Source organism: Cyrtonyx montezumae, unplaced genomic scaffold (assembly GCF_038088225.1).
Source record: "Cyrtonyx montezumae isolate F1298 unplaced genomic scaffold, pur_monq_1.0 scaffold_1, whole genome shotgun sequence".
In the NCBI taxonomy this organism is placed as follows: domain Eukaryota; kingdom Metazoa; phylum Chordata; class Aves; order Galliformes; family Odontophoridae; genus Cyrtonyx; species Cyrtonyx montezumae.
Window position 1 is genome coordinate 19,529,465 of NW_027071825.1, and position 27,237 is coordinate 19,556,701.

Below are 27,237 nucleotides of genomic sequence, written 5' to 3' on the forward strand. Positions count from 1 at the left end.
CTGGAACATTGTCTCTCCATAGGTTAATCACTGAGTTAGACGCTACTGAATGAATAATGAATGAATACTTGCACTTTTAAAGGCAACATGATTTCACTATAGTTTTATCAAAACACAGAATAAATCAGGTGGGAAGTGACCTTGCAGGGCTTCAGTCCAACCTCCTGTCCAAAGCTCAGCTATGAATTCAGCTCAGAGCTTCGTCCAGCCTTGTAATCTCTGCAGACAGGGACTGTGCAACCTCCCAGGCAACATGCCCTACCTGACCTCACCAGGAGGAAGACTTCCCCTTCAATACAGTCTAAGCCTTTCTTGTTTCAATTTCTGTTTGGTGTCTCATATGCTCCCACCCAGCTCCAGTGTGAGGTCCCTGGCCTCATTTCCTTCATAACCTCCATTAACCAGTGGGAGTGAAGACTTCCTTCCATGCCCCACAAAGGCTTCTCTTGCACCGGTTTGAAAAGCTCACTTTCCTCAGACTCTCATGGAGAGTCCTCCAGGCTTCCTCATGTCTGGAGACCCCCTGCTGAACTTCCCAGTTTCTGCCATTCAGGTACTGGGGAGCCCATTCTGGTCAGGACTCTCTAACTGCAGCCTAACTTGCACTAAGTGGAGAGGGACAATCATTTTCCTCCTGTTGGCAGCAGCAGGTCTTATTTTCTGCCAGGTACCCATGCTCAGCATGCTCTCTGTCAAGAGCCCAGAGTTACTCCCTGGTCAGGCCTCCAGCTTGCATCATTGTGAGAGTTTATTCCATCCCACATGCAGTACTTCTAATTTGTACCTGTTCAAACTCATAAGGGTTCCTCTCAGCACAATTCCTCAGCATCTCTGAATGGCAAAGTCACACTCAAAGACAAGTGGTCCTCCCCCTGAGACATCTCCAAATTACTCATTACTTTGGTTGTACAGCAACTAACTTGCATCTTACAACAGGTACAGCCTGAACATGCTTCACTCCTTTCTGAAAGAACGGAAGCAAGCATTGCTAAGGCTGCTGCAGCTCAGCATAACACTCTCTTATAGTCTTTAATTCTCTATTTTTAACTCATGCCATCACCCTTACATCTTCAAGAAAAGAACAGTGAGTGCAGCATTTCCCTTGATCACAAACCAATATATTCCTGATGCCCAGCAGAACCATTATCAGACATCTTAAATAGTTTCTTGTAAGTATCATACCAAACACTGCACTTAAATATTAGCACAACGTATAAACTAGAAACATCCAAAACTTAACACTGAATACACGGAACATGCACTTAACTTGGCCTCAGTCTTACTCTACATTGTAAGCTAATGCCATTCATATCAGCATCAGGTAATCACTTCTACAAAACCAATGAGACAATACAGAGGCACTGTCAGGAATTTGCAGGCAATGAGTGGCAGCATTTTCCTAGCAGCATAATAACAAACACTGCCTTTTGGTAATCGCTTTTTAATCACATACACAGAGATGCATGTGTGTACACATATAAACAAAATATTTACCATCTTTTAGAAATAGTTCTTCAGTGGAAATTTGTATGAGTAGATTGATTATCTGTTATAATTAATCTGAAGTGCAGTAATACCTGATGGGGATGATTAAGTAGGAAGCAGCATAAATAAATAATCAAAAACTGAGAACTTCTGTGGGACATTGTTTCTTCTCTGAACTTTGTAGCTATCATTTGCATTTGTGAAAAGTGTCAATAGCCCAAAAGTAAAAGAAGAAAATATGCAATTGTTCTTCCTGAAATGACAAGGAAGAAAAGCTAGTTTTAGCAGATTTGACTTTCATAAGTGTATCAGGGACAATTATAATCTTTGTCAGGCATAATGCTATTACAAGTTGTGTGAGAAAACGAGCCACAACACAGAGGTACAGCTCTGCTTATAGAACTTATACTTACAGATTCTGCTTTGACTTGAAAAGATGACAGAAGATTTAAGAAGTATTTAATTCATCCACCTCATTAAGATGTGAAGCAACAAGAAATTAATTTTTCATTTGCATCTGTTTCCCCAAGAATGAAGTAGTGCAGGTCTGTGCAAAAAGTTTAAGTAGTGTTTCTTTAATATGACTAGCTGATAGGAAGAAGAAAAGTAGGTCAAGGTCTCTGACATTCTGCATACATTGATAGATAAACTGTTAGCTGTGTCTGTGAGGAAGCCATTGTCCTTACCGAAAGATTGCAGACTAGGGAGGCCTAACTGATCTGCTGTATGACATCCAATACTGCAACCATGAATGCATTTCCAGACCTCTGTTTAATTTACATCTCTGGGAACCAGAGAATAACTCTGCTATTATGAAGATAGCACTACAAACATTATGTCTCGTACAGATGGCCTTATGTGACAGGCTTGAGAGCTGCATTATTTGCAAAATTCTTTGTTAAAAAGGAGCTTGGAAATGTTTTCCTCCCTTGAAGGAACTGCAGAGCCACAGAGGATAGCTGGGAGTCAAGAAGTATCCTTACCTAATATACACATCTGAAACAGGATTAAAACAAAAAACTGTGATATCTGTATTTTTCTTTTACTGATATCAACACTGAATAGTATCAGAACATCAAAAATACGTAAGTTTAACCCAGTAAAAGAAGAGCTTTTAATTAGTATGCATTAATGCACACTAATTCATACTAATACATCAATGTTTAAATCACATCAATACCACCCATTTAGAGGAAGTACTATAAATATCATAAAGCCTAAGAAGTTAGAAGCAGACTTAATATAATTTATTGATAGACTGAAAGACAGCTCAGCTGAACTGTATGATTCAGTGTTTGCTTGAGATACCATAGCTCTATCTGTGGAAAAAAAAGAAAAAAAACAACACACTTGATAACACTCCTAAAATTATATAGATTGTCTCCTGTATGAGCCAAAAGCCATTTCTGGCTTAATGCTGTGGACTGCTGTGACAGTGTATAATTTTTAATGAAATCATATCCAGTTTTGCTACACCATTAAAAAATGTCCGTTAAGAACAACCAACAAATTCATGTCACCTGAACAAGTAATCTTCAGGATACACACAGGATAAATTACAAGATGCCAAGGCAATTAAAAGGAAAAGTCACAGCTGAAGGATTTTGTTTGGTGACTACTGACTCTGCTACAGCTTAAATCCAAGTTAATTAAATGGATCAACATAGGTTACATTAGTACCACCCCCATCTTCAACAAAGACACACACTAGTGCTTTGGAGTATTTTAAAAGCCCCCAAACACTTCTTTTACCTACAGTCAATCACTTGTCCATAGAAGACATCTCTTTCTTTTCCTGTCATTTTGTGAGTCAAGTCCTACACTGTTCAGGTGAAAGACAGCTTTTGAATTACCCATTCTGTCTAAATGTAACTATGATGTTTTGAAGACATGGATTTTCCTGAACCTTTGTTTCATATCTACTTTAAAAACATCTAATTTACTTAAAAGCGTGTGAAGCTCTCCTACAATAAAATTCTGTGCTTTAAGCTTGCAGAAGCTGTACATCAATGACAATGCAGACTGCTGTATTACTCAGTGTTTAGCCTTTTTCAAGGAAGTCCTCTGCTATTTTGAGCACCTTTTGATTAAAGATTCTATAAATATAGAGAAATCCATGCCTCTGACTTTCATCAAAAAGGTTACACTCAAGACTTGAAGTTCCTATTTTCCAGATATATATAAAACCCTTGAATGCAGAGGACAAAGGTAAGAGGTAAAGGCTGTTGTATCTGAATTAAAATCTGCTGAGGTAATTACATTACTACTTCCTTATTTTAACAACAAATAACTCAGGCGTTCTTTTCTGTCCTAAAGTAAGCACTTCCCTTACAGGAAAAGAACTGAGTATAAGAACAGAGCTAGTAAGGCTGAGACCTGTACTACAGTACCTGAGAAAGGAGAACAGGCACTTCCAACAACAAAGCAAAACGGAAATCACATCTAGACAAACCAATTGCAGTTGTATCTAACAGTAACTTAGCAGTTGTATCTCTAACAACAGATCTAAGATCAAGCTATACCAACCCTATTTGAAGTCCAACATAACATAGAAATTAAACTATAGTATAACTAAAATCATACAAAACTCCTCCCCCCCCAGAGCTAGCACAAAAACAGTGGCCTTGGGGCTGAGCTTATATAGGTCCCTGGCTGGGTGTGGGTGGGGCTGCTTAGGGCCCTGACCCCACATATTAACTCACACAGCTTTATGGGGGCATTCAGTTGTGTAAGGGTCTGCATGTTTCAAGGTCTGGGACCTTGAAATGACTTGTGAATGTTACTAGCTTATTTCTCATCTCTTCTAAGGAAAATTAAGTGGTGTTTGTCTTTTTTTTTTTTTTTTTTTTTTTTTAAGTATGGTGCAATAGCTGTATTTGTCTTTTTCAAACAGCCCTAGGTTATCTGTCTGGTACTTAGCTTTGTGCTTTTTAGTCCTTCTGAGTATTAATGTTTTTAGCTCTCAAAATCTCTAAATATTCTTAATAATTTTCTAAATAGCTGTGAGATCTTTTTCATGAATGAGAAACTTTTTTTTAAATAAAGGAATGTTGGTTTGTTTATTTGTTTAAGTAAGGACAACTTTAACTTGCTTGATGGCAAACAGATGCAGCAAATAGCATTGTTTGCTCCTGCTAGATGCTGGAAGTATCCATTTTACTGAAAAGAGCTGAGAAATCCAGGATGCAGGGAGCTGCCTTAGTGTATTTTAGATTGCCCTACTCTATTAAAGAAAAAATAGTCAATTAGGGTGAGTGATGGAGCTGCTTTTCCAAGGGGGAGATCTCATGTAGGGCCATGAGCAGGTATCTTCCAGAAGGTGTCTTCATAGCAATTGCTGGACATGTGAGTGTTCTAGGGAATCTCTGTTAGGAACAGAAACTAATGATAGTCAGACAGAACTCCCCTTAGTTTTTAATTGGAAGTATGTATTTAGTCATTACACCCTGGGCACTGCAAGACAGAAACAGGAGTTTTTTTTTCTACTTCCTTTCTTCTCTTTACTTTCTTCTAGGATTGTGTTATACCTGCTTAGTTGTGCATGTAGTTTGTGATATCTGCATTCATTTGGTGTGTTTTTCTTTAGAAGTTATTTCCCAGTGTTTTTCCTGAATGAGCAGCAGATATTTTAATGAATTTTCTGAAGGCTTCGGGTACTCAGCACCATATTGCACCCAGTCTTGTGAGTTTCTTCTCTGTAAGAACAAGGGTATGGCTGTGGGCAGACACAAGTGTTGAGGCGCTGATAAGCGATGCTCGGTGAAGAGAGGGGCCGGTAGGTGCTGCTCACGGCTTGCTTTGTGTAACTCCATGGATGGGCGGGTGGCTGTTCGCCGGAGACCAAGTGCTGGTGCTGAACTGTTCCTTACGCAGGATCTGCCCCATAGGTGCTGGTGGGATCGTGTCACTGCACCGTTACTGCATGTAAGCACACAAGTACGACCTCTCCTTCCCTGCAAGGTTATGGATATCTATTCCTTGTATCAGAACTGGAGCCAGTGCGTGAAGCGTTAAGGACTGGGAGCTGAACTGCTGTATAGACCCTGCCACTGTGAGTTCCAACAGGCAGAAACTCAGTTTGGAGTTTAAATGTCAACGTCTGCAGGCTGTTTTTGAAAATCCCTCATTCCGCACGTTTAACGTCAGCAGAGAGCCGCGCCTTAACGGGGCCCAGCCCCAGCCCGGCTCTGGGGAGGCGGCGTGAAGAGCCGCGCCCCGACCGCTGCCAGCGCGGCGCCCGCGGAGCGGCTACGGGCGGGGGGGGGTGCGGCGGGGAGGCGCCGGCTGCCATGTAAGCGCTGCGGGGCGGGGCCGGGGGCTGAACCGCGCCTCGAGCCGGGACCGGCGCGGAGCTGCTCCCCGTCCCGTCCGCGCTGCCGTCGCTCCGGGCATGGGTGCGGAGCGGGGCGGCGGAGCGGAGCTGCCGTACGGCTCTGAGCGCGCGTGGGGGCGGCCCCCGGGAGGCTCCCGGCCCATGGCTTTCATGATGATTAAGAAGAAGAAGTTCAAGTTCCGCGTGGAGCTGGAGCTGGACGAGCTCTCCTCCGTGCCTTTTGTTAACGGCATCCTCTTCTGCAAGGTGCGGCTGCTGGACGGCGGCAGCTTCAGCGGGGAGTCCTCCCGGTAGGTGCCGTCCCCGGCTGCGGGGCGGTGCGGGCCGGGGGCTGCGGGCGGGCCGGCCTCTGTGCGATGGGTGTCCCCTGATGTCCGCGCTGCCGGCAGCAGCGGCTGTGGGATACAGCACTCGCGGAGTCGTCGTGCGCTCGCTGCTGGAAGTCGTAACGCTTCAAAAGGAAACGCTGAGGCTCTTAAACGCGGGTGAAAAGGTGCGATGAGTCCTCGAGCAGCTTGGGCCATGATGTCTTGAGCTGACGGTGCAGGTGAAAGGAGAAGGAATTCCTGCCGCCGGGTTTGAAGTCGGAGCAGTTTGGTACAGGCTCCCTGCCTGTCCTTGTACAGATACATCGATACGGGAAGGGAGGGTTAACATAAACAAGTTCGTGGAGAAGTGCTGTCTTCTTTCCTGCGTGTGTTCGGATCACGTGCTCCAGCGTTTCTGCTTAACGCTGCAGTGAAACAGGCAGTATAGACAGGTGTCCTTCTTCTTTCTGTGTTGTGCCCCAGCGGTAGAGCTGTCACCTGCCCGGGTGCTGCACCGTGAAGCAGCACTAAGGCAGTGCCCAGCAGGAGTGGACACGGGCAAATCGTGTGTGCTGTGAGCCGCAGGTCCCCCGTGGGACTGTGGGGGCAGGGGATGGCCATCCCATCACAGTTACTCCTGTTGTGAGGCTTATTATATTACCCTAATGCTGTTACAAAAAAAGATTAACTGATAAATGTCTCCTGGACTTATGGAAGGAGACAAATTATTAACAAATCTATGATTACTCAGTTATTTTCTTATTAAAATGTACACTGCTGTTGTAGAGCTTACAGAAATATACGCTTTTAATTCTGTAAGTGAAACAAATCAGAGAATAAAGAAAACAGAAATGGAACTTTGACCTAAAAACTTATTTAATAATAACAATATACTAGCATGAGTAGTTAGACATTGTTTTCTTCTGTATGGTTGAAGGGTATTCAGTTCACCAGTGTTCTTCTCATTATATTCCTCTTTCAAGCAACGTCATCGTAAGTAATAGATGGATAATCATCACAAATTCAGGCCCTGATGTACTTTTTCTGACACAGTCCTTACTGCCTTGAAGTCATTTTCATGGACCAATGCATCTCCTCAATAGTTTGTTTGAAAGCAGATGCCAGGTGAGCAGATATGAGTAACGTGAAGGAGGTGAGGCAGAATGTGTCTGCAGGAAATGTCAGTGGAAGCATGATGAAGCTGGAAGCTGTAGTGAAATACTGCACTGGACTCAAGCTTTGCAATTCTTCTGTCTTATTTTTTCCCGGGGTACAGTTTAAAAACAAGAGCAGCAGTGAAACCTGTCAGTGCATCAAAATCCCAGTGTGTGCAAGTGTTCATGCTGGCCTGAAAAGCCTGATACATGCTCAGTGAAAGGTACAGAATTCCTCTGCAGTGATCCTTCAATGCCAATTTAGGGAGTGCCTTTGCTCTCAGCTTAAGAATAAACATGGATTTTCATAGTGGTGATTCAGCAAAGGCCCCAGTAAGTAAGGGAGAAATTAAATTAACAAGAGTGGCAGCATTTCAAGGCTCGACAGTTAGAAATTTCTTTTTAAAACAGCCATCATTTTCTATTTGCTGGTGGTCATTTTCTGGAAGTAGTCATTTTTGATGTGTTCAGAAAAGCTTGAAGAACTAGACCGCGTTTCAGAACATAATATACAAACTTACCTAAAAGACTGTATAATCAAATTTGTACTGATAGAAACCTATGGTCCATTGTGCTTGATTTAAAAACAAACAATAAAAACCTACCATCAAATAAAACTTTAAAAGCAGCAGTATCAACAGGCTATAAACTAGGGTAACATTAGTAGGAAGAAATGCCACGATAAGGTTAGCAGCAGTGTGATTAAGGCCTGTATGTAGTGAGTTATGGCAGTAGGTTCAGGCAGTCTGACCGAGCTCTGGATGTTGCTGAATGAATGATTGAAGCCCTGGTCCTGCAAGCAGTATCAACTCCCTGAATGTTGAAGTGGGACAGAAAGAAGACAGATGATTTCACGCTACTTAAAATTATTTTTCAGTCCCTAAATCTTTACCATTGTGTAAGAAATGTTGCAAAAACACAGTCTGTATTAATGAGATTCTTTTCTAAGCACAAAAGCTCTTCTGGTTGATATAGATAGGTGCTTGAAGTGCATTAAAAATCTATGATCAGACAAAAAGAGCATATATAGCCCAGGATATAAAAACTTGTTTTGCAAAATAGCAAAACATCTTAATTGTTCACACGTAATTTTGTACATTAATTTTACAGCTCCAGTTTGAAAACATTCATTTGAAAGTAGCCCATGTGTATCTGTGAATATTTACTATAAGAGAAGATAAAACTGTACTTTAATCAGACAATTAAGCATTTGGTATTGTAACACTCAGTGTTTTCAAATAATCCAGAAATTTGAAGCATTCTGATCAAACAACATTGAATAGGCAAGTAGTAGCAGTGTTTAAACTTGAGGGAAATTATGTAGGAGAACAGGACGCTAGAAATCTGAGGAGGATAAATGCATTACAGGCTTTCACTCTACAACATGGAAAACCTTAAGAGAAGTTGTAAAGTGGAATTAGGTTTTTGTTTTGTGCGGCCAGTCAGCCATGCAGTACAATTCCTTTCCATCTCTGAACTTACTTTCTGGTATGACTTCTGGATCTTTACAGTATCTTTTGAGATTTCACAACAGAGGGTGGATGCTTAGCAGATCCACTGTGTACATGCCAAGTTATGCCAGCAGACCCCAGTCTTACTGAGAAAACTTTCTTAGACCTGGCTTCATATGTAGAAAGGTATCTGTATACATTTTTACTTTTCCCTTGGCCAGTGGTCATGGATATCTCTCTCCAAAACTGCATACTTCTGCAGATTCCCAAATACCATGTATTTGGATGCTGTTTGTAAAACATTGTGTATGCAGATTGTTCTTCCATGGTATATGCCATATTGTCCCAGGGCAGAAATTACACCTATGAATTTTTTGAATAGGAAAGACTAGTATTGTAAGGTATAGGCTTCAGTGAACATTGTGTATTTTTTACTCCTAGTACAATGCAGACAAAGACACTGGAAGCACGGGCTGTCTGTGACTGACCTCACTGTAAACAGACTGAAGAAATAATTGATAGGCCCCAAGGGTAGATCACTGCTTATATAGGCTGAGCTGTTAAACCAACAGCAAAAGACAAGACTGGATATGAAATAATCAAATGAGTTTTCTAAAGTGTTGGATCTTAAGAGGGTGCTTACAGCATTCTACTGTACAGACAGAGGCTACAGTAGTTGTAAACCTGGTAGTTCAATTTTTAGTTGGAATTTCCCTACTACCACCCCGTGGTATACAAAAGCAGTGAAATATTTCTGTGTTCTTACGCTTGTAGTCTTCAGTTTGGGCAAATTCCCCTACTTCAGAGTTCTGATTCTTGTTATTTTAAGCTGCTTATGGTTCTCCTGTTCTTTTGTGATACATCCAAAACAATCAGTGCTAAGTTGATTATTATATGTATCTGTGTGACATTCAAGAAAAATGGGTGATCCCCCTTAATAAAGGGGGAGCTGAAATTTTTTTTTAAATCAAAATGTTTTCTTCTCCTGAAGGTTCCAGAGAAGTTCATATATGATGAGCGTTTGAGTTCTGAGAGGTAGTTGCAGAGCTCCTGCATTCCTTGTATGAATTTTTATTTCTGATACACTAGGTAGAAAGGTAATTTTCCTCTGAAAAAATCTGATATCTTCCAGATCATAAGTATTTCTTATTTCTAGTGATGCTTGGCTGCCTCATACTCAGCTGACTATAACTACATTTGCTTTGTATGACTGTGGCAAGCACATTTTCTGCCCCAGTAGGCTCTTTAAATTGCTTTCTAATCATTGTTTCTCTTCCTGTCGCTATTGCTTCTGAAAGGGAAAATTTCTCCTGATAGTAACACAGCTTAAACAGTTTTCTAAACAAACAGACTTGTTAAAATGGCATACCTGTCACATGGGGTTGCTGTCCCTCTCACTTTCATCTTCCCGCACAACATACGAATCCCATGCATAGTCTTTGGACTTAGTAATGGGTTGTGCTATTTCTAGCAGTTTTTCATCTGCAACCTGATTTGCCAATGGAGAAACTAGAATAAAATACATTTTCAAAAGCTGTGAGACAAGTTAGTGGTAGGAAAAAACAATCATTAAATCCCAGTAGCGGGTAAGAAAATGTTTGTATAGATTGCATTTCGCATGAAACGTAACTGATTAAAACGGCTCATGATTGTGAGACTTCTTACTGTAAGTACTGGTAAGAGATCCAGCAACAGCTAATTTCTCAGGAAAAAGTTCCTGGAAATAGACATGTGAGAAGCATCTGTTAAATAATGGAGTTCAGTTTTGGTAAGCAACCTGCCCCTGTGCTTCACCACTGTTCCTGTCTCTTACACTTTCTCTGGTCTCTGTTGAGAAAGGTCTGTGTCTGTCTTCTTCCTAATTTAATAGAGACGGCTGAAGACAGCAATTGAATTGTTTTCCATCTCTTCTTCAGACAGTAAAAATCAAGCTTTCCCAGCTTCTCTTCCTGGTCCATCCCTATTGTCTGCAACTCCAGACCCTCATCACCTACTCTCTGGTCTTGCTTCAGTTTTTCAGTGTCTTTTACTGGGAAGACCCAAAACAGAACTCAGTCCTATAGACAGAGCCTCACAAATGTTCAACAGAGGGAACAGTAACTTCTTTTAAACTGCTGGCTACAGTCTTATTAATACAGTTTACCCTCTACTATACTAATTCCTGTTCAGGTCTCTACGTTTGCTTGTAAGCAGCAATTCTTCCTAGGTAAAATACAGCCCAGAGAAGCTCTATTTCCATATTACAGTCAGTTTGTACATATTTTATACGGAATACCTGACACAAGTATGACTAGTTAGATTTAACCTAGTTATTATGAGTAAAAATATGAAACACAAAATGATTCCTGTATTAATGTTGCATATACTAACTGCTGCATAGTGCATTGCAGACAAGGGGAGCTCTTCCTGCAGAGCTGTTTGCTGTTTTGCATGGTGCTGAAATTTGTGAAAAAATGAAGGAAACACTGAAGTTCTGTTTTTAAATGACTGGTTTTGTTTGTGTTTTTGGAATGCTTAGGAAAAAATATTTTTGTTGGAAAGAATGCATTTTATATGACTCAGGCATGGATGAAACAATGTTGAAGTCAACTGTCTTTGAATACAAGAAACAGATGAAATGCTGTTGTAATAAGCTTATACATAACATTCTTCAGACATGCTGCTCTCAGCTCTAACTTAAGAAGAAGACTATATTTAGTATTCTGATTATTTAATAGCTTACAATTAGTATAGATGGCTTTTTTTGAGACATTATATTGAGCTACAAATGAGCAAAAAATTCTATTTCTTTAAAGGTCAGAATTGGTGCATATGTAATTGGATGTAAGTTATTAGGTGAGGTTTGGGGGACGAATCAAAGGTGGGAGAAGAGGTGAATTTAGGTTAGAAGAATCAGAATGAGAAAAATAGAGATAAAATAGGTAATGGGACAAAAAGGGCCACTCAGTAGTGTTCTTGTGTGCTTATCTAGCTGTGCCTTGTTCTTATCAGTGCATTCCATTCTATCTTCATATTAAACTTTTTTGTAATTCCTTTTTCTTGGGTGATAGGCACTGTATGACGTGTGTGTGATGGGAGGCTGTGTGCCAGCAACTGGAGTCAGACTGTTCAGCCAGAGAAGGGGACAGAACCAAGGGCTGGTTTAAGCTGCAAGGGACCTCAAAGATCTCCTAGTTCCAACCCCCTGCCACAAGCAGGGTTGCCGACCACCAGATCAGGCTGCCCAAGGCCACATCCAAGCTAGTCTTGAACACCTTCAAGGATGGGGCATCCACAGGTTGTTGGGTCAACGTGTAAATGAAGCTGATGGTGCTCTCTGTATCTCTGTGTGATCTGTGTGGCTGGCTGTGTATGTATGTGGTGTGTTGGTGTGATTACCTAGAACGCATCTTCAGCATCGTTACTGGTTGGACCTGAGGCGTGGAGAGCTGCAGCCAGCCTTCATCTAGCATAAAGGATTTTCCCCTGAAAGAAGTAAGCAAAATTTAGATAATACTGAAAATGCTGCTCCCACTCCAAGATAACTCATCTAGTGGCATTTTATACATTCTACTTCAGACTGTCAAAGCCCAGTGTCTAAAATTCTTGAAAGTCCTCAGAAGACTCTTGAATAAAATCACCAGCTTTAAAAATAGTAATAGTAATCCCATTTACCTGAAAAAAAAACTATTTTTTCAGAGTACTTATAGGAGGTTTTAGGTAACTCATGTTTTGTACAAAAGGTGTAAAATGTCTAAATAATCATTCTTTTCCTTAATATAAAGAAAACTATCTACCTAATTGATTCCAAAAGTATTTTTTAAAATACTGATATAAAATTTGTCTAAAATAAAGCTTAAATGCACATTGAAGTTGTAAACAAATACTCCCAATTTTTTGTTTCCTTCTTCCTAATTACAAAGCAATTGTGATAGAAAAGCCATTTTTTTAACATGATTGTCTGCATATGGCTAAACGTTCTAATTGTCTGTCTAGAATAATTAAAATAAGCACCTAAATTTTTGCCTTTAAGGAGTCTTGATTTCTTCTTTCTGAGCCTCTCCTGATTCATCTTCTCCATTTAGGAAAAAGGAATTTTTCACAGGATGCTTAAGGTCTTTAGAAGTAATTTATTTTTGCATTAGTGGCCATTAGATGAAACAAGCCATTATTCACATGTCCCATCCATATGGGAATAAATTAGAATGAGAAACCAATTGAGTTAGGGTTTGTTGCTTCTTGTATGTTGTTTTCCATATTGATTTTTTTTTCTCTTTTGTGGATCAGAAGAGAAAAGCAAGACTTTTATTCCATCATTCTAAAAGGCAGTTGTGTACAGTGCATAAAATAGATAAAGGAAGGGACTTGTTGACAGCAAGTCAAATTGAAATTTAGTCAGTTCAAATTGTACTTCTAAAAAAAAACACAATTTGTTCAATTGATGGTGAACTTTAATTGATTCCTGTCACATCAACTCCCAACACACTACATGATGCTATGATGTTGAATATCAGTAATATAACAGAAATCATAAAACCATGACATTTCCAAAGTATAGCCTATCTTAAAATATCCACCTATTTTGCATTATCCTTGGCTAGATCTTACTAATAGTGTTTGCTTTTGCATTGTATGGAAGCACTATAACTAGTACATATTTGACTGTATCTTAGTAACCAAGATGCATTTTGATTCATAAAACAACTGTTTCTGCTTTGCATGTGGTAAAGTGACTATGAGGCTCATAGGAAACTGACTCATAACGGAAAGCTTTCTCCAGTGTGCCCCATAACAGAGGCACAGTTGCCAAGAAGTTATCTGAGTTCATTTCCATAGCAACCAATCAATATAACTTGATTTTCTAAAGGTTCTGCACATGAACTAAGAATGTCAGATGCTTAAATAGTAAAATTCTGAACATTTAACTTGGGGGAATAAACTGTTGGTGATTTTCTTTACACAAAAATTACCTTCGTTAAAATGTTATACTTTTTTGGTTTTTCTTTTCTATATCATGAAATAAAAAGAACAGTTCAGTAGTTTTATTTTTCTTTCCCTCTTTCTGCAGATTGTATATGAATGTTTCAATTATTTTGCTTTTTAAAACACTGTACCTATAAAAGAAAGCGATTACACTTTTGGGGGGTGTTCTTGGTTTTGTCTGATTTTTACAAGAATTTTAGCATCAATATCTATAATTGAGGCATTTTCACAGTAACTTTTACTTTCTTGTTTGTAAGGTAACTTTAAGTGTAATCATCCTGTTTAACACTTACAATGCTGTTTGCCTGAACAAATTCTCACCCAAGAAGTGACTAGATTGAGAAACATCTGAAGAGATGTTGCCTGTAACCCAAAGAATAGTGCTTTTGTACTGTTTTTTTTTTACTTGACCAATGATAAATATATATTAGTAGTATGTTGAAATAAATTTAAGATCCTTCTAAGGTTTTAAAGAGACAGTTACATTTACCAAGCAGATATTAATTATTTATCTTACAGCATATGCAGTATACAAGTGTGCAGACACCAGATACCCACGCACTTGCAGTGTTGTGCTTGACAGTGGACGTTAGTTATTTTCTCTATCTGAGAGATAAGCAACTGTCATCTAAATACTACAGTAGCTATTAAAGCCTTCTACGTGTAATGGAGGTCAGCAGTTATCCAGTGTCGCTTTAAAGATTTTATTTTACTTAGCTCCTCGGCTTAAGCCTGTTTCCAGTACAGTATGTAGCTATTTGTAATTTGCTTTTTTTTTAAATTTTGATTCTCTTCTGGATTTAAATAACTCATACACTGGCAGTTATGTTGTTGTTTTGTTTTTAAAGCACAGGAAAGTTTACGATAGAAATCGTAATGGATAAAAGGTAGATTGTGGTGTGTACAGAGCCTTTTCCTCTTAGGTCACATGCTTGAATGTGACTCAGTGTTGTATCATCAGAATCCGTTAAGTCTGTTGCAGTAATTAAACTGACTCATTTCAGGCAGGCTAGTTTATTCCAACCTTAGTAAGTCATTGCACACATAAGCACTGTCGCTGGCAGTCTCACCAGCACAGCAAGTTTGAGCCTTGTGATTCATCACTTCTCCATAGGTGATAAACTCTAACTGCAGCTTCTGCATAACCACAGAGTTCTACCTGTGCTAAAGATGTCAGGCTAGTTCATCCAATAATAAGGTGCTGTAGGAAGTTCATATAGAACAGGAATATATCCATTAGAAAAACTGAAGAGAAGGAAAAGGGGGAAATATTGCTTTAATATGTGAAGATTTGAGTGACTGGAGTGATAGAAGTTATCATAGATGCTCTGCAGTTCCAAATTCTGAGTTCAGAAATGTGGGACTAGAAGAGAGATCACTGAGTGTTCCTGTTACTGAGAAACAAACATTGTCTTTAAATACCTTCACAAACAGAACCAGTATTTGTTCTTAAGCTGTCCTATTTGCACTTTATGGTCCTGAATGCATTCACAATTGTTATTGAACAAATCTTTCCTATCTGCAGGGAGGTGGTGCAGGCAAACTGTGTCCGCTGGAAGAAAAAATTCATATTTATGTGTAAAATCAGTGCCAGTGCCACAACAGGGATTCTGGATACTTGTGTCTGCAGAGTGTCTGTGCGGAAGGTAAGCAGCGTTTCTTCCCTGATTCTTGCCCCATTCTTCCTTCACTTGTTTTGACTGCATTTTGAAGAAGCTGATAAATGTAATAAATTTTAGCTGCAGCTATGTAATGTTATTTTTCTAATTAAGACTTGCATGGTAATTTATTACTTTATCTTGACTAAGTTATGAAAATCAGTCATTAAACATTCCAGTTATTCCAGCAGGGCACCAGAGTAATTGCTCATTAGCCTCTATATAGGTAGCCCTTGATGGATCCTTCTAGCAAGCACCAGTAAACTTAGAAGCCTTGAACTGTGCCAAATGTGAGAATTTAGTATGAAGCACTTCCCAGACTTGGGGCTAGACACAGAAGGCCTTACAGAAGGCAAAGGCTGGTCTGTCATCAGGCACTCTTCACAGCACCAAGATGCTGGCAGGCTTTGAGGACATTATTAATACATGACCACATTACAGTCTAGTAAATGTGTGGTGAGATATTTAAAATCTAAGATTACTACTTGCTTTTCTTATGTCAGTATTTTTAGTGGGTGACTTGCATAATTATTAGTGTCTTGTTTCTTTTTTTTTTTTTTCCCTGTTCCTAGGAGTTAAAAGGAGGAAAGGCATATGCAAAGGTAAATGAGATTTATCTAATTCAACCTATGGATTGTCTCTTATTTCTTGTCAATTTATGCCATGTAATTCCAGAATAGTACTGAAATACCTACAGTTTCCTTAGATATATTACATTAACAGTTATCTGAACTCTTGATCAGTGTATTCAACTCTCCTTTTCTATTTTGAGACTTTAATAAGGAAATGAAGATGTAGAATTTGATGCTTAACTTTCCTACATTTTGTCTTGTGCCCCTCCCTTTAATGGAGATCATCTTACTCGAGAGAAACTACTGTTGAGTGGCAGTCTGTACTGTGCATGTAGTAATTGCCTTCATTTAGTAATATGCATACTAACTTCATTTTCTCTTTAACAGCTGGGCTTTGCAGATCTAAATCTATCAGAGTTTGCTGGATCAGGAAATACCACTCGTCGGTGTTTACTAGAAGGTTACGATACCAAAAATACAAGACAAGACAACTCCATTCTCAAAGTAATTTTTCTCCTTTCATACTTAAACTAACAAAGCAGAAAACATGTGGTATGCTTAAGCATTTAATGAAATTTTAAAGTACACGTGTTAAACATCTTCCTAGAGGGAAAAGCTGAAGTGAAAACATGAAGGTATCATTAAAATCCATATAGTCAACAATAGAAATGCTCCTACTCTTGGATATACAACTAGATAGCTGTAAATATATAAAAAAAACACAAAACCTTTCAAGTAATATTCCTACTCTAACAGCAACAGAAAAATGGAATAGTGAAGTACAATGGAAAAAGCAAATACATTCATATGACTGGAGGAATTAGATCTCTAACACTGGGCAACTTCCTGTGCAGGTCTCCTACAAGTGACTTTTAATCGTCTTATTTATATGTAAGTCAGCTTCAATCCTGGAACATAACCTTTTCTGTTTGGTAGTATGGAATATAACAACAGCCAAGAATTGCTGAAAGAAATTCAACCTGCTATTCTTCCCTGTTAGTTTAGGGAGAATGAAAAGTAAGCTGCTTAAAATTCATTACAGAAGGTTGCAGATAAATTAAAAATAATGAAATTGTTCTGACACTAGAATTAATTTGTATTATTGGATATACCATTTATGCATGCACTTTCTGGTGACTTCAATATACTCAGCAACTTTTAATTGATGGCTTTGACCCAGCCAGTAAGCCTTCTCAGTGTATTGCTGTCCAATGGTATTATTTACCTTCTGTGGTTTTACTTTATGTCTGATGTTTGCACAGACAGTTCTAGCATGCTGGCAGTTTGCTAAACACTGTTAGCAAACAACATATTTCAGCATCCACTGTTTTAAACAAAATTCTGTTTGCTCGTGAATCTTCTGGTTTCAAGGGAAAAACGATGAGACAGGAATTCTCTCTGAACTACTAATGATTTTAAGATTCTTCTTTATCTTCCTGTCCTTTACAGAATCTTTTAAATGTAATTCCGTTTTTTCAAAAGCTGCTTTGCCGTGTTTATTTGCAATATGTATACAATACATATACATATGCATGTGCTTTTTTTGCATAAACATTCATTTGCATATCTGATGTTATTTTCCTTAAATGTAAGATTTCTGGCAAGTAAAACTTAGTGATATGACCACATACAACAGATCTGTCTTTCTTACAGCATGTTCTGTTTTCTTCATGTCTAGGTGTTGATCAACATGCAGCTAATGTCTGGAGACCCATGTTTTAAAATGTAAGCTTATAAAAATCTGTGTTGGATAATGTTTTATTCAAGTTTAAGTGGCTCAGTACACATTCAAAACTACACTGCTGCTTTGCATATGTGAATACCTTCAATCTGACAACACTTTTAAAAAAATGGGATGGTAGCAGAATAATAGCTAACAGTGAAAAAACAGCACTGGTATTACCACAATTCTCCTTGCTGTTAAATACTTGGTACATTTTCAAGCAAATATACCAGCCTATGCATCTGCAATGAGTATAGAAAAAGAAAGTAAAGAAGCACTTAAGGGAAGCTGTTCATACAGCAGTCCTATATAAACATAGATCTGACTGATGTTTGAAAAATATGCTGTTGCAGCTTTTGCTTGCAAATAAAAAATTTTAAGTGTGATAAGACTTAGTTAAAGAGAAAGAGAAAGCACTTGAATATTTTTAGTTAGAAAAGATATTTCTAATTTTATATGACAGGAGATAGTAATTTTTTCTGTATCGGTTTTTAAAAAAAGTCATATTCTACTTGCCAGAAGATATCTGAGGGAGGGGTTGATAAAATTATTTGTTCACAATAAATTTAATTCCTTAAGTCCTAGTTTAACTTGATTTTTTTTCTTCTGTTCATTTCATTGATTACTACATTACAATACTGAAACTAGCAGGAGATGAAATGAAAACAAGAGGACACATTTCTTCCGACAGTATGCAGTCAAGCTGTGGAGCTCCTTCCTACTATGTGTTGTGAATAATAAGACTAAGCTCCTGAAAGAAAATTCCTGAATGAAATACTTTTGTGAGCTATTAGGTATAAAACATAAAAGCTACAGCTGAGCTGTTGGAGTAATATTCAGGAGATGATATTATTCTGTGTGCCTTTACTCTTTCAGCACCTGCTGTTTGCTGCTGACAGAAATAGCATGCAAAGCTATACACCCCTATGTTTTGAGACAATGCTTGTCCTCTTCTGAGTCCTACCAAAAACAATCTAATCCACTTTTAAGTATTATATAACATGAAAAGAAAAAAATCAGCTTAATGAAAAGGAAAACAATGTAGAAAAACTCGCTAGCTTCATACTTGTTACATCAGTCTCATCTTTCTCTGTAGGTTCTCAAATTTCATTTAACTTTGAAAACCTGGATTAAAAATATCTCCCAAAGCCACAGCTAGTGCTTACTTACAAACTCTGCTCTAAAACAACTTTACATCAATAGGAATTAGTTTTTGTTCAAACTACTGTTACTACTGAATTCAGACTCATGTTCCATCAAATTAATGTAGGCAGTCAGTGTCCCTCTCTATAATCCAAGATCGGGATAATGATTTCATACAGGTTTATTTTGTAGTAATAAATAAATGCTAAAATCTTCCTTTAAGACAAAAAAATAAAATAAAAAAACACACCTTTGTTTAAAGAAGTTAGATGAAGCTGTAGCTCCAGGAAATGCAGCACTGAACTCTTAACTCAATCTAAGGTGGAAGAGTGTTGTAACTAGTAGGTTTTAGCTGTTCTGAGGAAAGTTCTTGTGTAATTAGAACAGATAAGAACTGTCTTCTGTAGTATTACTGCTGTGGAAGTATCCTTACCGTTGTTTCTGAGGGGATCTGAGAATGGAGCCTGCACACCATTAGCTCAGGTGGTTCACTGTAGGAACTCTTTGCATCACTTAAAAGTCCTTTCTCTTCTCTTCATCCAACCTTACAAAAAGGAGAATAAAACAGTGTGAAATCCCATCCTGTGCTTAGAGAACAAACAGTAAGATGGGACTATCTGAATCTCTTCAATTGAGCAAAGTTTTTCTATTTCCCTGGTTATTGAGTGCTTCTTCATTTCTTTGAGTCAGACCTATTAAAATATCTCACTGCTACTGATAAACAATTTCTCAACCGATTAACTATTCAACATCTATAGTATTTAAACAGTGTATTTCTGTTCTGGTAGCCAAGTAGCTGAACTTAGTTCACTACATAGTTTTTTGACTCCTTAGTAAAAACTCTATAGCTGAAATTATTCAAACTTGGCATTTTCTTCCAAACTGATGATATACCATTTCCCAGAACATAAACTTTCAACACAAACAGAACCAAAATTTATCTAATCCTGATGTTCTTTGTTGAAGAAAAAAATGATCACTTAAAACAGTTGCACAATATAAAATCAACTCCATATTTTATGAAGAAGACAAGAAAGCTTCACATCTGATCTGGTCTAATATCTCTGAACATATTCAATTCTTGCTTCTAAAAGTATGTAGGTTGCTCTAAAAGTAATGCCTCCTCTTTATTTACTTGAAAATGACAACAGATTAAGAAAACACACTAACACTATTGTAGTAAATTTTCAATTAGAAAACACTGCTTTCAAATACCTTCACCGCCATTAGCTATGCATTTTTAAGAGCAGTGAACAAGAGCCTGCATGTTGCACTCATAAAAATCTGTACAGCCATCCAGAACATGGCTTGTCTTTCAGTTCGCTGTTGGCTCTGCTCAAACACACCACCTACTGTCTCACTGTGCTCACATCCACTCTTTGGTCTCCTTAAAGATTCAGCCAGTATTAGTTAATGTCAGTGGGTGTTATTTTTTCTGCATGGAGGAATACAGTGACACACCTTTGCTTGATATACGCTTCCATGTCAGATGCCATTCTGTCAGACTGCTTCTCTGCTGCCATCTGTCACGCAGCAACAAAACGTAATGGAATATTGGTGGGAAGGTTCAACCTCTGCTGCCATACCACCAACATCTGCCTGTGACATCATGGGCCGACATAATAGAATAGAAGGCATTACTTTCAGAGCAGCCTTTGTATGTTGCACGTTTAAGACATATAGTGCATTTCATGTCCAGAAGTGCTTTTTCTGCCTTTCCATCTTACTTTCAAACTTAACATGACAGGGGGCATTACCATACACAAAGACAGTGACTAAAACAAAACTGTTCACAAATGTTCATTTGTAAGCAGAGCAAGAGTGTGTTCCTAAGGTCAAAATAACAAAGCATTACAAAACATGCAGGCGATATCTTGAAATGTACTTTAGTTGTACTTAACTGCTTGCAAGAGCAAATTAACTGTCATTTTCTAACACTAAGAGGTTTATTCTTTTTAATAAAGTATCTTTTAAGTTTTGGTATACACTGAAATGAACACTTAAGCTTATTTCACCAGATTTAATTTATGTGGTGCATGATGCTTTTTTTTTTTTAATTTGCCAGAGGTAGATACATGGAAATACATGGGGACGGCAACAGAAGCCCCTCTGCTATGAGGGTGAGGGCTACCGGCCTAGAATCTCCTTGTGTACTGCAACAGAAATGAAACAAAGCCAGAAGTATACTGCAGTGCAAAGTAGACAAACTGTAGTTATGTGGTAGTTTTCTTTTCACTCAATGGGTCAACAAAAAAGATAAGCCTTTCCAAGGATCCCCAGAAGTCTGAAGGACTGAGCAGATGGATGCTTTAAAATGTCCTGAAGCACAGCAGCTAAACCATTTTTTTCCTTTTCTTTTTGAACGGCAGCTAGACAGGATGTTCCCAGCAAAAGGTTACAAGATGACTAGCATGAAGCACAGCAAGAATTATGCCTACTTGAAAATATATATATATCTGTGCTGATCAATTTAGAGGAATCATAGCAAAAGTACAGCAAATTCTAACCACTTTTTTCTTACAGGCCTCCTTCCACAGGAATGTCTATAGCAATTGCTGGAGAATCAGAATCTCTGCATGAAGACAGAAAAGGCAGAGAAGACTTGAGAGTAGTACATCTGGGTATAGCAGGTATAAAATTATGTTCTTAATTTCTTAATTCTTTTATACCTGGCTTCAGAGCTTCAGGAACATACCTATGAAATGCTTTAAACCTTAAAGGGATGTTGTCCAGTGGCTCTCAAATGGACCTTTTAAAATTTATTTGCAGAGACATCCTTTCTTAAATAACAGCAGCAGAATCTCTCTTTCATATTTAACAGTTTGCTTAATGGAAAGACAGAAAGGAAATAGGTTTGATAGGCTTCCTTTTTAACATTTAACATCTTCCATTTTCTGTGAGACACATATCTTGATTTGCCTTGGGTTTATATTTCAACAGAGTATTTAATCTGGCCCTTGATCTTCAATTTATGAATCACGGTACTAGAGATGTGCATATACCTAAATTTTGAATGTGAAAGTTCTGAGTGTTTTGTAAAATTGTGATATAGTTATTCTGAAACAATCCAGGTATGTAAACAATAAGAAAACATAGTTACTATGAAAATACTTTTTATAGGTTGATTTTTTTTAATAAGCTTCAGGCTCTTATTTATTTTTACCCTAAAACTGTTCAATTTGTCTTAACCACACCTGTTATATGTAATTTCTACCACAAAGCACCTCGCACGCTATTATGAGAAGCAAGGTAATCTCTCTAAGTGCCCACAGTGTAGACAAATCTAAAACTACACTTACAAAACTTATTAACTCAATGCTACTCTCAATTTTTTGGGAGGAGAACCATATTAGATTATACATACATATATATCATATTAATATATATATATTTAAAGGGAATACATATTCTTTAACACGACAGTATTTTTGCAGCAGTTGGATCTTTGAAGGGGTTCATAAAAAGACACCATCAAATTCCTAGTCCCTCTAGGAAACCTGACATTTGAGTCTAATCAAGGTTATAGGCAGTGTAACAATAAAGCTGCCTTTAGCAGTGTTACCTGACTAGCATGTTTTGCAGATGCTTCATCAAAGAGTGCCTCAGTCCCTGATGAAATTGGAGCATGTGGACATTCCAGAACATCAAGCTATGCAAGTCAGCAGTCAAAACTGTCAGGTAGCCATTAAGTAATTCTTTATGAATTGTTTATGAAATGTTGCTTTGTAATAACTTCCATAATTGGACACTGTAGAAAATAAGTATAATTTTTTCCTTAAAAAAAAATTGCATGGACTTGAAGCCTTTTCCTAGGAGTTGCAGGTGTGAAGTTCGTGAGGCAGGTACATTTTCTGTTTTTATAAGCATAATGCATTATCTGTTCAGATGTGAAGTATTTTTTTCCCTGAGCTTTGTAACTCCAATTAACATACCCAAGAGACTTTTACATTTTGCATGTATAAAACCAAATAGTTCTGAATGGAGACTGCCTTACTTCTAAAAGATAAGGGAAGTAATGACACCAAGTAATGGTTAGGAAATCAGAAATATTAAAAGAAGAAAAAAGGAAACAGCATGCACTAGGATACAAAAACTGAAATGAACTGCCTAGCTGGGTATGCATATATCTGCAAAACTTTTGAGATCTCTTTTCAAGGGGACAAAACACAAATTCTGCTTTCAGGATGGTAAAAGATTACAACTAACAACATACCTCACTAGCTCTACTGTGCTTTCCCAACAGGATACAGCACGTGTCACTCTAGGTCAGCCAGTCTGTCAGAACTCTGCCACAGGAGAAACACCTCAGTGGGTAGCACCTCAACAGGAATTGGAAGTATTCTAGAACCCTGTGAAGAGACTGAGCCCAAAGAAACCAACACCGATACACCTAGTAGAGATGCGTCATCAGAAAAACTGTGCAGGTATGCTCAATTTGAAAGCCTTATCTAGCAGAACCAAAAGAGTCTACTGCATCTCATGTAAGATCTCTAAATGTAATTATCTTTGCAGACGTCCTGTAAAGCAAGACTCAGTGGAGTCACAGCTGAAGAGGGTTGATGCCACCAGAGTTGATGCTGACGATATAGTTGAAAAAATACTCCAAAGTCAAGACTTCAGTTTAGACTCAAGTGCAGAAGGTATGGAGATAAATAAGGAAGCTTAGGGAAAGTTGAAGCACATTACAGGCCTAAAGAATACTCTTTTCATAGTCCCTGTTATATATATGGATTACTGTATCACCAACTTCATCTTGTCATTCAGAAATGGGAGAGACTCTTTCCAGTGCAACTAGAGTTGTATAGCTCTAGTAACTTTCCCAGATAATTACTTCTTAATTACTTCTTAATCCTAAAAAAGACAAAGATAAGAACAGGGGAAAATGTATAGAGAAGTTAGTTCTTCCAACCAATAACCTGGGAAATTTGATTCTTTACTTAAAACATTTTCATCCGAAAGCATCAGTTACAGAACTGGTAAATCTTAAACAAGTTAAGTTTTAGAAAGGAAGCTGACATGTTTATACTCTCGCTTTCTAGAAGAAGGTTTAAGATTATTTGTGGGTCCTGGTGGAAGCACTTCTTTTGGAAGCCATCACCTACCTAACAGGTATGTAGCCTGAATGACTAATCCGTGGGTCATGCTAAACAGAAATGCATCTTACACAGCAGTCATTCTGCATACACGTTACTTCAGTAATTTCAGTAAGTACTTCCAGAGAGCACTGATAATGCGCTGAAAGTTGTAAGACAAAGATATTTCATAAAAGCAAGAAATGTTGATGCTTAGAAGATAATTTACTGGTTTATTTGCAAACTGGGCACAATGATTTCTAAATAGGATAACATATGGTTACACAACATGCTGCTGTAGTATACAGAAATCTGTTCTAATTCAGTTACCAGGCACTGCAGTTTACTATGTAAAACTACCCACTGCGTGGGGGAGATAGGGTGCCAAAGGTCTATACTGTGCATTTACAGTTCAACAGGAAGAAAAGACTAAGATGTTTTTTTTCCATCTTAAGAGGCCTAGTACTTAAGAATTTTACCTATTTATGTGTAAATATATAGAGAAACAATTAGCTGCGTATATCCAAAAGATAGAATTCAAGGAAGTATAGAGAGGTCTACCAATAACATCTTGCAGGTCCCTTAAACTCTAAGTTACTTCTTAGCATGGTAACAGGGGTGCGTTTTCTGCCTGTCAGGCTTAGCTGTTTCAGTACAAGCTGTTTGGTTTTGTTTGTTTCTGCAGAGTACGTTGTTATCTATCTGTGATGCTGTAAATTCTATTCTAACTGGAATTGATCTAAACGTCTTCCAAACATTTTCAGAGTAGGCTCTGGAGCATACGAGCAGGTGGTGATAAAACGCTAGGCCAGAACAACTTGACCAGAAGAGGAAAACATGGAACTCTGGCAGCAATGTTCTGATTCACATTTCCTCGATTGCAAGAGTTGTGAAAGCCAAGATGAACTTTATGTGAACTTGTTTTTGAAGAAGTAATGGAATGCCTCTAGCTCACTGAGCTTCATCTACTATGACATAAAGGCAATGTCTAGATGTCTAAACATTGTGCAAGTACTTGGACTGTTTTTATAAGCTCTACCTGATGTTAAGTGCATTACTTAAGTTGTTCCATAAATGTTCAGAAGCATGATTAAGTGGGTCCTATTTCAGTGTTTTACATAGGAGGTCACATGTGGCTATGTGCCCTGCAGCTTCTTTTTTAAAGAAACTTCCAAGAAATCGTAAATGAGCCCAAAGAAATGAATCGGACTCAGTTTGATCCTACTCGGCATTAAAGCCTTAGAGAAGCCACCTTCTTCTACCAAGTCAAAGTTAGTATCACATGAAAGTTATGGCTTCTCAGAACTGTTCTAAACAGCCAAAACCTTCTCTTAAAAGTTCCAAGCATAATTTCATTTTAAAATTGAAGAGTGGAGGTAGAATTTACATGCATTAAAAAAGACTCAGTAGATGTGAACCAGCCAGTAATAGGTTGTGTTAACTGTAATTGACATCTAGCTGCTTACATGCATCAGATACAATGTACAAGCGACAAAATAAGTAGGATACATCAAAACACCAAAGCACAGTAACACGTTATTAAGAAACCTGGTTGTTTCCCTTAGGATTGCTAAGGATGGAGCTCAGAAACCTGCTTCTGTGCACAAACCTAGAGATTCAGTGGGATGGTACAATTTACAAACCTCATCAGTGTTTACTACCACTTTCAACTTTTTATTGTAGCTTAGCCCTCCCCAGTTAGCACTTAGCTAGTTTTGAAGGTGCCTTGAGGGGTAGGGAAGGTACAGAGATAATATTTACTAAGCAATTTAAGCTCTAGAACTAGGTAAACATCTAAACTACTACCAATATAACTTATTAAGATAAGCACTTTATTGTAGACTTATTCTACACTCTGAAAAAGAAATACTGTGCAACAGATTTGCATTTTTATCTTGAGGATTTATTCCTTCATTGTCTGTCCACTGTTACATTAAGGAAAATGTACTGTATTTAAATTTGCACAAATAGTGATTTGCCTGCCAGATGAGAAAGATGAATGAAGCAAGTAAATTCTTAACATTTTCATTGAGAACTATGAAGGAATCCATATTTCTAATGACATACTTAAAATGACATTTCTGATTTGTGTTTGGATCTGCTGTATTTTTAATTGCAAACTGTAGGTGACCTGTATTTTGTTACAACTGACTATATTATTAATCAGTAAGACTTAAAGAATTCAAATAGAGTGGTCATTTTAGGAAGCTCTGAATGCTTTAAATTCTTCTCAAACTGAAGTTTGACATTCTTTTATTGAAGTGTAAGTAGGCCTTATTTAATCAGTTTAATTAGGAGACATCAGACTTCATTTTCCATGAATATGTAGTAGTCACTAAACTCACTTGTGTTTTTAAGGAAGTTTCAGAGTTTGAAGCTTGAGCAGTGTTACAGAATACAATGAATGAGTCATTTCTCCATTATGGTACTTGAACACCTTTTTCCTACCATTTCCACCTTTTTCCTTTCCATTAGATTACAGTAAACTATAATCTAAACATTTTAATTGGTAAAAAGAATTAATGCAAATATTATATTTTAGCTGCTGTTAAGTGTGGTATTACCTTAAATTTCATTGGAGAAATGGATAATCAGATAATATCTAGCTGCTAGTATACTATCTCTCAGAGCCTGATAGTTTCCTACTTTTAACAAAAAAAACTCCATAACCTACTGCAAGGCAGAAGATGCATGAAAACTGCATTATGTTGCTCTCAGTACTGCTAAACACCGCTACACTTTTTTTTTGACAAATCTAGTAAAACCAGTATTAGTTTGATGTTAGTTTACTTAGGTTTACTAGGAAAAATAGGCATAGCTAGAAGAAACATAAAAACACTGTACAGCTACCTATGTAATTCTAAAGGGGAATTTCCATAGCCCAGATCTCTAACCCATGTTAAAAACCATAGCTAACAGTCACAGATTAGCTATTTGTGTACCAGAAACTAATAATTTTCTTGTCTGAGCAGATTTTTTTTTTTAAATTGGAGAAAAGTTTTACATGGAAATTTAGCTTAAAATAAAGCTGTGTTGTTGCATTTTATTGTTCATACTTCAAGCTACAATTCTTTATCAAGTAATTCTGTAATTGTGCATATTTTAAATGGAACATAGCCTTAATACTTAAATATGTATTTTTTGTAAACTATGTTGTAAGAATATTGGACGCTCCTGATATGAACTGTTTGGGATATGTTTTCTAACTGTATTGAAAGCAAATGTCTCATACACACAATAAACTCGTGTGGCAAAGAAAATGTATCATTTAGACATGATTCTTAAAAAAAAAATTGGAAGGAAAATATCTTGTCAATTAAAATAAGGCTGTACACCACTGTTGCCTGTGATATCAAGGCAAAATCATTATTGTGTT

The 27,237-nt window shown here is 37.8% G+C and overlaps 1 protein-coding gene across 4 annotated transcripts; it reads left to right on the forward strand.

The window, feature by feature from the left end:
* Positions 1-4,221: 4,221 nt before the first annotated feature.
* On the forward strand, positions 4,222-26,273 carry EEIG2 (EEIG family member 2). 4 transcript variants are annotated; one of them, XM_065742773.1, is made up of 11 exons: positions 4,222-4,263; positions 15,219-15,339; positions 15,924-15,953; positions 16,311-16,427; positions 17,602-17,648; positions 21,313-21,419; positions 22,372-22,467; positions 23,033-23,213; positions 23,302-23,429; positions 23,829-23,898; positions 24,631-26,273. In XM_065742773.1, coding segments are annotated over exons 1-11 (993 nt in total). In that variant the 5' UTR covers positions 4,222-4,261; the 3' UTR covers positions 24,725-26,273. The 4 variants fall into 4 exon arrangements, with proteins under 4 accessions (XP_065598845.1, XP_065598836.1, XP_065598827.1 ...); XM_065742764.1 differs by lacking the exon at positions 4,222-4,263 and adding an exon at positions 5,864-6,108 and having other exon boundaries at positions 24,626-26,273; XM_065742755.1 differs by lacking the exon at positions 4,222-4,263 and adding an exon at positions 5,864-6,108.
* The last annotated feature ends 964 nt before the right edge of the window (positions 26,274-27,237 follow it).